Source organism: Haliotis asinina, chromosome 5 (genome assembly GCF_037392515.1).
Source record: "Haliotis asinina isolate JCU_RB_2024 chromosome 5, JCU_Hal_asi_v2, whole genome shotgun sequence".
Lineage (NCBI taxonomy): Eukaryota > Metazoa > Mollusca > Gastropoda > Lepetellida > Haliotidae > Haliotis > Haliotis asinina.
The window spans coordinates 4,789,615-4,801,925 of record NC_090284.1 but is presented as its reverse complement, the minus strand read 5'-3'; the positions used below and the strand labels follow the sequence as shown (position 1 = coordinate 4,801,925).

The following is a 12,311-nucleotide window of genomic DNA, read 5'->3' as shown; positions in this document are numbered from 1 at the left end:
CAGGTAGGCAATACATCTGGTTTATAGCCTTTATAGAATTCTCTTATCAGAAAGATAATGTTCTTTAAAATGGTAGATTTAAAACAGTTTACTCTGTGCTATGCAATATATTTATATGATCATCATTTTAAACATTGAGAGCCAAGTTGAAAGCTGAGGGAATATTTTATCAGAGTGCCACATGGAGAGTCCAGTTCAGATGAGGCGAAGTTGATAATGAGATGAAACAACACTAGATGATCATTACGAAGTACTCAGTTTGAAAAAATAATATTTTGATAGTTGTGTCAGATTGTAATCTTTCTAAAAAAGCACAAGGAAGATAGTTTGTTGTTGCATAAAGATAGCTGTGTTATTTTCACACTAGCTTGCTGGGAATAGAAACTGATAATCTAATTATTAGTGTGAGTACATTATTATGTCATTCTCAGGGGACCCCGCTTGGTGTAGAACGGACAAAAATGCATCTTTCTTGCATGGTACATTGGCTTGCCTCCTTCTCCGCTTGTGTTGTCTGTATCTACAACTGTCAGGATCAGCTAGTTACCTGGAGATTTAGGAGATGTTAGATGCTGTAACACATGCACACTCTTGACTGCAGAGTCAAGCCAAAGTGATGATTTACCATGTGATTAACAGACATTGAAACATGGCTGTTAGTGGTGATAGAATCACTTGAACTGATTTACAGTTGCACTTGACACCAACAGTATTTATCTCTGGCATACAAAATGCGATACTCTTCATTCAGTATCAATAAGTATAATATGTGATGCAAAATGTGATACTCTTCATTCAGTATCAATAACTATTATATGTCATACAGAGTGTCACACTCTTCATTAATTATCAATAAGTATTATATGTCATACAAAATGTGATATTTGTCATTCAGTATCAATAAGTATTATATGTCATACAGAGTGTGACACTCTTCATTAATTATCAATAAGTATTATATGTCATACAAAATGTGATACTCTTCATTCAGTATTAAATCTAAAGCAAAATGTGATATTTGTCATTCAGTATCAATAAGTATTATATGTCATACAGAGGGTGACACTCTTCATTAATTATCAATAAGTATTATATGTCATACAAAATGTGATACTCTTCATTCAGTATTAAATCTAAAGCAAAATGTGATATTTGTCATTCAATATCAATAAGTATTATATGTCATACAGAGGGTGACACTCTTCATTAATTATCAATAAGTATTATATGTCATACAAAATGTGATACTCTTCATTCAGTATTAAATCTAAAGCAAAATGTGATGTTTGTCATTCAGTATCAATAAGTATTATATGTCATACAGAGGGTGACACTCTTCATTAATTATCAATAAGTATTATATGTCATACAAAATGTGATACTCTTCAATCAGTATTAAATCTAAAGCAAAATGTGATATTTGTCATTCAATATCAATAAGTATTATATGTCATACAGAGGGTGACGCTCTTCATTAATTATCTATAAGTATTATATGTCATACAAAATGTGGTACCCTTCATTCTGTATTAGTAAGTATAATTTCATATTTTAATAAGTATCAGGGTTTTTATGTGATATGTCGTCCAACATGCACAGATGTAGAGAATGGACACACAATATTATTCACTTTACGAAGAACACATCCATGACTGGTTGTTTCTTTCACAGCAGTGATTTGCAGCAGTTCACCCTTCAGTCCACATGATGATGATTCGTGCTAGAGATCATCAAAATATACAAGTATATACCTACCTTGTCCCTTCACAGGCCCCTCACATCACCAACAAGGACCCATAAGACTAATAGTTTAGGCCCCTGGGGCACCCATGTCTATGAGTCAAAGTAAAACCATGTGTTCCTATTTTATATATGTAGACCTCAGATAGTTTTCAAACAGACTTACTGAGCATTTTGCTTGTTGGCATTGTAATATAAGCATTTGACAATTCTCATATGCCAGTGGATGAAACCAAAAACATTATTGCATATTCACTCAGTTTATACAGAAATAGCAAACACTGACATTCAGATGAGTTACTTCCCCAAGGCATGCCAGGAAGTTGTGACTGTGGGTGTGAATCCTGGTTTGCCTGATTATGTTTTTGTGTCGCTGGCAACATACCAGTTCTGATTGACCTATCTGAACACCTTCAGATAACCCTGTCACATTGATACCTGAAGAATCAATCAAAGTAAACATGCAACTTGTTTCTGAGAAATGTATCTCAGTTAATGGATACAAAACAGCTTGGATTTCTTGAATAGCAGCTTTTATAACCCTGTACTGTACATGTTCGGTGAGGTTGGATTCTAAGGTGACTGAACCCATGCTTGTTTTCTGTGAGTGTAATCGTCTCGTGTGTCAGTGATGTAATAGTTTCCAAGCAACTAGTTTGTTTCTGTACAGGTTGGCTATGAAAACATTTTGGTATATCATGCTTATGCAATTGCAGGCTCCATTGTTTTGGATGCTGTGATGCTGTGATGCTTTGATGCACTTAATGCATGTGATGTGTGATGCACTTAATGTATATATTCATTGGTGTTTGGAAAGTACTACAATGTGTAGGTACAAACTGAACCCTGATCAGTGTCTTTGTCTGCTTTCTTGTCATTATTTCTGCTCAGTATGAAAACAAACCAGTATGCTTCCAGTTATGAGAATTGTCATAACAGAATGACTCACAGCAGTTTCTCGTCTGTTTGAAGAACACTGTCTTAGATTGGGCTTGACAATTTCCATCTTGGCATATATCTGATGTACCAGGCACTGAGATGTTATCATCGAAGTATTACTGTCTCCTGTTTCGAGCTATGATTGGGATTTCAGATATGTGAGGTAGTCCACCCCTGAGTGTGGCTTGTGCCTGAAACGTTGGCCCACATTTGAAGAATGCTGTAGGTGAAAAGGGCTGAATGCCTTAGTTTTCAAAGAATAACTTTATTAAAAATCTCAGATTTTTGCACAAAATGGTGTTTTTAAGACGCCAGCACTGAAGTATACTCACCTCTTTGTGTCTATTTTAGTTCTAATGGAAGTAACAGGGTGCAGGAAAATATGGAGGCATTTTTTCAAAGGTTTGATGCTGAATATGAAATATTTTCTTATGAGTTAAGTTTGAGTTACCTTTGGAACAATTTCTGATAATTTAATTTGCTTGCTGTTGTTCTTTTCCCTGGTCAAAGACATGCATCAATTTGAAAGGTTTCTGATATTTCAAGGGCAGCATGGTAAATACCATTTTCACTTGTAGTGTATATGCAGCAGGTTGGTGGACACATTTCCCCGGCACAGCAACACATGTTTCTGCCTGCTAGCAGCTGTTTGCTTGAATGTGGTGTGAATCAGAAACATGTTATCATTGGACTGATAGTACCCAGACACAACTTTCTGTTTTGGTCGAAAAACCTGTGTTTATTTTGTCATTTTCACTTGTTGATAGGTGTTCAATGAAGATAAGAAGACTATGTTGAAAGACGGCACCATACGGCTATACTTAAGTACTTACCTAATTTGACAATAAGTGTGATTTGGAAACATGAGCTTAGCTTGAATAATCTAGCAGCTGTCACTATCTACATGTTCTCCCACACGACATAAGCATTAGCAACTAACTAAATATGTTATAATGCTCTCAACACTGCTCTCTATCAGCCCCTACAATCAGTAACATGTGTTGACTCTAGCAAGGTAATTTGCTTATGTTTCAACCCATAGTCTTTCCAACCCATGTTCAAAATAGTGATAGGGGTTTCTGGGTCAGAAGCACCCAGTACACTATGCTTGTCATTAGTTAAGAGGTTCTTACAAACTCTGTTGAAGACATGTTTTACACAACTGTAATCTATGTGGTCTTATGGTATGGTTCTACCTCAGTGAAAACTTCGAGGTGAAGGTCATAAACATTCAGTCAGGGTGAAGGTCATGTAACATTCAGTCACTGTGTAGGTCATGTTACAAACAATCAGGGTGTAGGTCATATTCATTCAGTCACTTAATGGTCAGTGTTATGATATGCTTGTGTTCATTGTAGTTATCTTGGTTTGTGAAGGGTGACTTTGAAAATACATCAGTCATGTTTTCAAATAACTCTCTGCTTACAGGTATTGGTTTTATCCTGTAAAGAATGGATATCAAACCTCTTTGTTAAAAACTAAATCGGGTGCACAATCTACTTTTCATAGTAATAATCCTCATCATAGAGTCTTGCTGTGAATGAGCTACGTCATTCTTGTATGATGAAACAAAGAATGTTTCAATCATGTGACTAAATAGTTGTGTTACAAGTATTTCACATGTTACATGTAAGATATCTCAACTGTTGTGATGCTAGTGTTGCATACATGATACATAGAACTTGTCATAACTGTTAAAATACATGTGCTTTAAACTTGTCAAATGTGACTTTTCCCAGATGGTTGTGTTGCTAGAGTTTATAGCGTTGATGTTACTGGTACTTTACAAATGTTACATGTAACTTGTCCTAACTGTTGTGTTCTGGTGTTTCAGATGAGTTGATTGCAACCAGGTGAGAATGGGGAGAGAGCAGGGAGGAGGGTGATTGAGGGAGTTGCTGATCACCGCCGCTGCACACGATGCCACGCATACTCTTCCTGCTATTCAGCCTGTCTGTAATGACCATGATGTTTGTGGCCAAGTTTGGTTTGGACAGCCACTTCCAGCAAGCCACCCAAGGCATGCCCAACATCCGCGACCACACCGCAGAGAGTCGCATGGTGCGAGATATGCTGAGGGACAGAGAACTCCGACACAATCGAGAAGTAACCATCCTCAGAGACCGTATTGGCAGCCTGGAAAATGAGCTGAAGTCTGCCCAGGAACGAGTTCATAACCTCACTCAACTAGCAGCAGCCCGTCCAACTGTAGCTGAGATTACGTCCAAGGAGATCTTGGAGGGCAAGACCATTGTGATACAGAACAAGACAGAAGACTTCATCAGGTACTTCCAGGAGAAGGTGAAAGCTGCTGAGATCCATCAAGGAGTTGCCTTGAAGACTGAGTATGATATTGTTGCATTTGATCGGTTTACTCTGAACAGGGTATACATGCACGAACCAGGCCTGGGAAAACGTGTCATAGAAAAACCCATTGGGTATAAGAAGCGAGATCTGTTTGAAATGGTTGCCTTTGGAGTTGATCAGCTGAATGTCAATAGATCTGAAAACACCAAGCCATATACTTTTGAAGACTTCTTGGAAGGTGTTTTCAGGACTGAACCGACTTCTGGGTCACACTATGAGTTATACTTCCGAAATAAAGACACCAACAGTCCCTACTCATATGTCAAGTTGGTGATGATGAGGCCATTTGGTCCTCCCATGCAGATCAGGAACAACACTATGTCCACCAGCCAGGAGTGGGTCAACCTCATCCTGCCCCTCTCAGGCCGGGTGGATACCTTCCGGTTATTCATGGATCGTTTCATCAGCACCTGCATAAAGCAGGATAAGAGAGTGTATTTAACAGTGGTATATTTTGGGAAGGAGGGACTACGAGAAGTGAAGAATATTATGTCCCAAATAGCTAAAACTTACAAATTCAAACATTTGAAACTTGTAACATTGAATGAGAAGTTTGCACGAGGCCGTGGCCTGCAGATTGGTGCCTTAAACTGGAAGAGTGGTGATACCTTACTGTTCCTTTGTGATGTGGACATTGTATTTAATAATGAATTTCTTGAGAGATGCCGACTCAATGCAGAGCGTGGAAAACGGGTATATTATCCTATAGTGTTTAGTCTATATAATCCAAATGTTGTCTATGCACTACAAGACATGCAGATTCCATCCCTGAAGGACCAACTCATCATATCTAAAGACACAGGATTCTGGCGAGACTTTGGATATGGGATGACTTGCCAGTTCCGATCAGACTTCTTGAAAATCAAAGGATTTGATGAGCAGATTACTGGTTGGGGTGGGGAAGATGTATTTCTCTATCAGAAATATGTAAGGAGTGACTACATGGTGATCCGAGCCACTGACCCAGGTATCTTCCATCTGTGGCACGAGAAAGTGTGTGATCCCAACCTCAGCTCTGAACAGTACAAGAGTTGCATACGTTCCAAGGCTCTGAATGAAGCCTCTCACTCACAGTTAGGGCTCCTTGCTTTCAAGGATGAGGTGGATGTTCATAAAGGTTTTGAAAATTCCAAAAAGAAACAAGTATTATAACCCTGGGGTAGTATTGACATGTGTTCAATATTAGCTGGACAGAATCCGTAATTGCAGTGCATACATATGTATTTAATGATACATTCAGTTCCACTCAATGGCCCCGGGATAATTGTATTAATAATGAATATTGTGTATACTGTAGGTGGACAGAAGTCTTCTGAAATGGTTTTAAAGGATGATTCTCTCTATGGTCTGGTCATGTCATTAGCAGTCATCCGGTAACTGACAAAATTTCTCTGTTAATTTTGGGTCATCATCTAGATGGAGACAGGGCTTTTACAAATTTAGGATCTCTAGATTTGCTCAAGAATGAAGTGTTTGAGGTACTTATATCTCATTAGCTAGGACTGTCAATTGTCCTGAGACATTTCTCTATGGGGAGGTGTAGTTCACTTATCATTGGAATCATTCATGTGTGATTCCTCACAGGGCCACAGAATACTGACCCAGTTTCTGGTCTAATCCCCTTACACTGTTACAAGCAGTAGGAAATCCAACTCCCTCACTTTTCTGTTTTATGAATGTTTAGTCATCAGATGAAAATATTTTTAGATTACCTGTTATAAACCCTTTCAGTGTATAATGTGAAGGTGTCCATAGAATCTCTCAAATTTCAGAAACGAAAGAACTCTTGACATGGTAAAGTATTAAGTGCGTGGAAGTATTTTGATTGTTCAGTTTTCATTTCTGTTTGAGGGTCTGTCTGATAGAAGTTTATATTCTATTGAAATATGTCATAAGCGATGAAATTTTTGCTACTAATATCCCAGGGCTGTGGGTGAACCGTGTGTATTCTGTAGACAAGGTATGTTTGCAGGATGACTGGCCTCCCATGTCATACAGTCTGTTCAGTGTGTGTTTATAAACATGTTCCTCTCTTTGGTAAGGAACAAAGTGTAGCAGTATTTGCATCCCCCCAGGACAGGTTATATATAGTTTGTAATGGTATATACAGACAACACAGACATACTGCCAGCAAATAAACCATGTTGTCTCGTGACAGCTTCACATCAGGAGTTTCTTCAAAGACATTAACAAATCTATAAAACATGCCACACACCAGTCTATTTGAATTTCTTCTTAAAAGGAGTCTTTATTTAAACAAGTCAAGCATGTTATGGCTGGTCTCCAAGACATTTTGTTTATTTCTTTACCCTTGAAGAGTTATATCAAAGGGAGACCATGCTGCTTAGTAACTGAGAGACTGGTGGTTGCCATGGAAATCTGACCAGTAAATACAACAGATCCCATGCACCTGTGTTCTTTCAGAGAGAAGTTTGGCTCAGCTACACACAGAGCCATCAATGAAACGATAGCTTTCAGGAAGTATTATCAATTTATCAGTTATTTGGTTGACTTTTATTTGTATTATTTTCAGTATGTGTTATTCAGATTGCAAAGTTTAACTGTAACATTTGTCACGAGTCAGTAGATCATCCATGGGACCATATATGCTGATCACAAACTGCAAGGTGTTGGTGATAGACTGGTGGCAGGGTACTGAGTCTAATTGATGATCAAACATGGCAGCTTACTCCAACACTCTTGTGTCAGATGAAAATAGCATTTAAGTTTTACGATTTTTTAAAGTGGCACGGATGCAAACTACTTAGATACAGGAAGGAAACTTCAGTCTGTTTGTGTTATGAATTCACCTTTATCAATTAAAGTGTCAGTGCCTGTACTACAAATTAATTAATCAAATAATCATTTTTATTGGAACCTCATGTACTGATTCACAGAGAGCATTCCGACTTGTCTATCAGGGACATCCCCCACATTATGCTGATCCTTCATCTTTCTGGTGAACCGTTAGAGGGATCACTGCAATATTGTTTTCTCAAAACTTTATGAATATCCACATATCTGTTGATCAGTTACCATACTGATGTTATGCTCCAGTGCTAACATTTCCATAAGACAGGATTGGCAGTCAGATAGGTTCTCATCGTCAAGTGCTCTTTACAAAAACTGACCTGTTGATCAGTGGTGAGCAGGTGGTGAAAGAGAACCTTGGTATTCATGTTGTCAATCTGAAGTATACCTTTTCACTGGATTGGAACTAAAGCAATTTTCAGAGTATTAAGGTGATCGTATGGAGCATATGTTCCACTGTCTGTACCATTGCATACCGCATCTGTCTACCAGACCATGGTGGCCTCTTCTTCCAGCAGTCTCCGACTCAGTAATTGGGCAGGGTTTAGTCCCTTAGTTGTGTCTGGATCAGCTGGTCTTGGTTCAATTCCGTCTTGTCCTACTTATCTGTCAAAGTAGTAAGGTCCACCCAAGTGGTACACATTACACTGTGCAAGTGGCACGATGTTTGTCCAGAAGGTCATTTCCTGGTTCCTTGCAAGAACAGAAGGTATAATGTATGTAAGGGACTAGAATGAACTCTGAGACAAGCTTGATGTACTGAGACACTATGGCTACACTGCATATTGGTGGTATGTACTCCAGCAGGACAACAGTGAAGGGAGGGTTCACAACTGGGGTATGCAATGTGTAGAGATGGTGGAGGGTAAGATGGTCATTCAACAGAGATGATCTGGTTTGGTCAGTGTGTCGGTCTGTTTGTTTTACAATCCAGCTGCGGTTTCTCTGTTCCATTCTCTAACTGTATTCCTGAACCCACACTTTCTACGGCCAGCCACTCAACGAGGCAGTAGTATTCCAAGTTCATGCCAAGTTCTGATATACTACTCAAAAGAAGATTAAGAACACTGAACTTTCAAATTATTTTACCGAATCATACCATTACTGATGAGCTGGATCAAGTCAGTCTCTTGAGTGGTCTGTTTTGTGAAGTGGTAGAGTACTACAGACATGTTTAAATTACCTTTTAAGGCAGTGTGTCAACTCTAGTCAATCCTAGTCAACCCTGTATTTTGCTGTTTATCTCTCTAGTCATGAGTCATGGAGTCATCCACGGTGCTAAAGCCATTATGTTGTCATGTTTCCTTTATCCACAAACTGCATTTTTTGCAAGTATTGATTAAAACACTCATTAATTTATTCATCGTTTATTCAGATTGACATATGTATCATTTGTTATCAATCATAAAGAAGAAAAGAATGCTATTTATATTTTATTTTTGAATTCCAGTATAACACATGTGCCAATGTTTACTTTTTCAGTATAAGTCACACTCTTGCACCTGTATATAGAGCATTTTGAGACACACCTTGCCAGGGGTTGTGTCACAGTAACTTGAGAGTTTTTCAGTATTACCAATGTAGATGCTTACATGTTTTTCATGGACAGATTTGAACACTCAGGCCTCAGGCTTGAATTCAGGCATAAAGTTCATTACAATATGGTTTCTCATCAATTGTGTTTTCAAAATATCCTTGACACTAGGCTTTTTATTTTGTTTTGTTTTGTTTTGTTTGTCAAACAACCAAGGCAAGGAAAGATACCATCTCTGATAAGATCTGGACAGGCTTAACTAATATGAAATGTGTTTTACTGGATAAGATGAACAATGATTCACCAGTAGAAAGCTGTTCATATTGCTGTTTAAGGGAATCAATGATGAGAAACAATTTTGGAATGTTAGATGGCATCGGCATCGGCATCGTTGATATTGATATCGTATCATTTTACATTTGACAGATATAAAATTTACAGTTTATATTTTCTATAGAATGTACATTTAGTTCAGTCCCTTGTTGGTTATGGGTAATTTTATTTACAATGTCTTGAAGATGTTTACAATGATACTGTGTGTGAAATAGTTTCCAAATTTTCCTAGTTACTTGGGTTAGCCATTGCCCACAAAAACCTTCAGTAGACTGAAATATGAATGTAGACACAGGTTTCATCATTAAGCTGCTGATTTGATGAACATTTTTATCAGGCCATAATCTTGCACGATTCAATAGTGTATTAAGAGAGTGATATTTTTACAAAATGACCCCATGAAAATTCACCTGCCAAATGGCCTAGTGACTGTTGTGTTTTACTGGTCTGTCTTGGTGTTTACTAGCCATGGGCTAGTGGCTATTTCACACACTGCTATGATATGATCCCTCCTGTGTGATGATCTGATGGCACTTTCTTAGGAGGTCAGATGAACCGTGACCTAAATTTGAACTAGTTTATATGAACAACACATGCGTTATCAACCAGTCAGATATTACTCATTTTTATTATCTGCATGCTGATTGGAGCAAATAAACACAACAAATATTCAGATACAACTCCTGCTTTGGTGCAGATGGACTCAGATACAATGTATTGTAATGCCAAACAATGAATGGAATGTATAATACAACAAGACAATTACACCTTGATTGATTGGCAGATTAGAAACCTCACCTGACTTCCTATACCAATGTTTGATCTTCATGAGAGGGTATTGTACTGGAGTAAACAATCTGACTTTATGTAGCTTTTTTGGTTTTGCTCTTTAGTAAACAATGAAAATGTCTCATCACATTTGTCTCCTTTGTTTATAACCTTGACCTCAGATATGTATCATATTATTGGTTACTTTATGTTATTGTGTACAGTGGTATACTGACTCATATATTTATATGTGTCAATATGGCAACTTTTAAAGCCTTTTTATGCCTTTTCCCCACGAGAGATCAGATATGACCAATGAATAATTTCTTATGAGGGCAAAGAACAATATGTATTAAATGAACATTCTGTAAACTTTCTTACCAGACTTTGAGTTGTTTGTATGTTCACTGTAAATAGACTGAATGTGTAGATGTAGGTTCAGCTTTAAGATATATACACCTGGAAAAGTTCAGCACAACTTACTATTTACAGATAAAGTATTTTTACAACTGTACTATGTATTATTCTCTTGTTACAAGCATACATTTTTCAAGTGTCATATATGTAAGTACAGAAATAAAATTAACTGTTCAGAGGCATTAACTACCTGTCCTTGAATACAGATGCTTCCTCGTAGTCTTTCCAGTGTGTTAAATACTTTTGACCTCTTGGAGAAATCTCACGAGGGTGTCTTTTCACAAACAAAATATCTCCACAGGTGAATACAATTTTAAATCTCTGAGATTTATTGATATACAGTGGAAGCTGTCAACACAAACAACTGTCAAAATTCGGTGAAAGTTGTCAACATTGTCCTAAAATCTCAGTCCCATCCATGGCTAGTAGATTTATCATCATTTAAATGCTCTGTAATCCAGCAGATGTCAATTCCGGATCCCAGCATGAAATGAGTAACCCGAATAAGTGTTTATATAGTAATCAGCGCTGTCTAAATCAGCATGTGAAGATGAGTTTCCTGGATGTGTATTATCACCAATTAATTCTCCGTTGAAACTTCATGCTTGCTGACAAAGATAATTTAATCTTAGTTCAGTATGGATATACTTGTATATGTAATCTGTGAAAATTGTTCATGCGAGGGATATAAAATGTGATTTTTATTGTCAGTGTGTGCAGCAACTGAGAGTACCAGCTGTACAATCAGGCATGCTGTCTAAGCTGGATTATTTCTTCAGTTCTGACGAGTGCCAGTTTAGACAGTTTCCACTGTATTCGATATCTGAGGATACTTGTATGGGATTACTACTACCGTCTAAAGTCATTCTTCCACATTTCCATTTTGTAACCAGTAATAAGTATTGCAATGTCAGATAGAAACATTTTCTGTGACTGAAATAACGGTTATGCCATTTGATTGTGATGTCATGGTAAACAATGAAATCACAATGGTCTATAAAACATAGTGATACAATTACATTGCATTGACATCTAGATCACTTGATCTTATCCAGGTCATGTATCCAGGGGAGGCATGGTTTGGATCATAACATGTACTTTCTATAGGTATCCATGGTGTCGGAGACAATATAAGATTAGTATTGTATGTACAGGTAGATCTTTCCAAAGACGTATTTAGTTTTCTTGTATTCCTCATTGTGGTGCCTATTTCCTTCCCAGGTGTATATATACCAGGCCTGTATTAATGTAGTATTTACAGTTGTAGGCCAGCCACAGTCCTTGAGGTGATGACTCTAGCAACACAATACCTCAGTAATCCTCCAAGACAATCTTCTTCATCAAACATATAGCTGGAATACTGCTGAGCACGGCTTAAAACAGAACTCACTCACTCACCTCT

At 37.6% G+C, this 12,311-nt stretch overlaps 1 protein-coding gene across 1 annotated transcript in view; it reads left to right on the top strand.

Moving 5' to 3' along the window:
- Positions 1 to 10,869, top strand: part of LOC137283410 (chondroitin sulfate N-acetylgalactosaminyltransferase 1-like) — a 59,660-nt gene extending 48,791 nt beyond the window's left edge. Inside the window, exon 3 of the mRNA XM_067814883.1 lies at positions 4,514 to 10,869. Within this exon, the coding sequence (XP_067670984.1) occupies positions 4,600 to 6,198 (1,599 nt within the window). The 5' untranslated portion in view covers positions 4,514 to 4,599 and the 3' untranslated portion in view covers positions 6,199 to 10,869. The remainder of the gene's footprint in view (positions 1 to 4,513) is intronic.
- Positions 10,870 to 12,311: the final 1,442 nt, after the last annotated feature.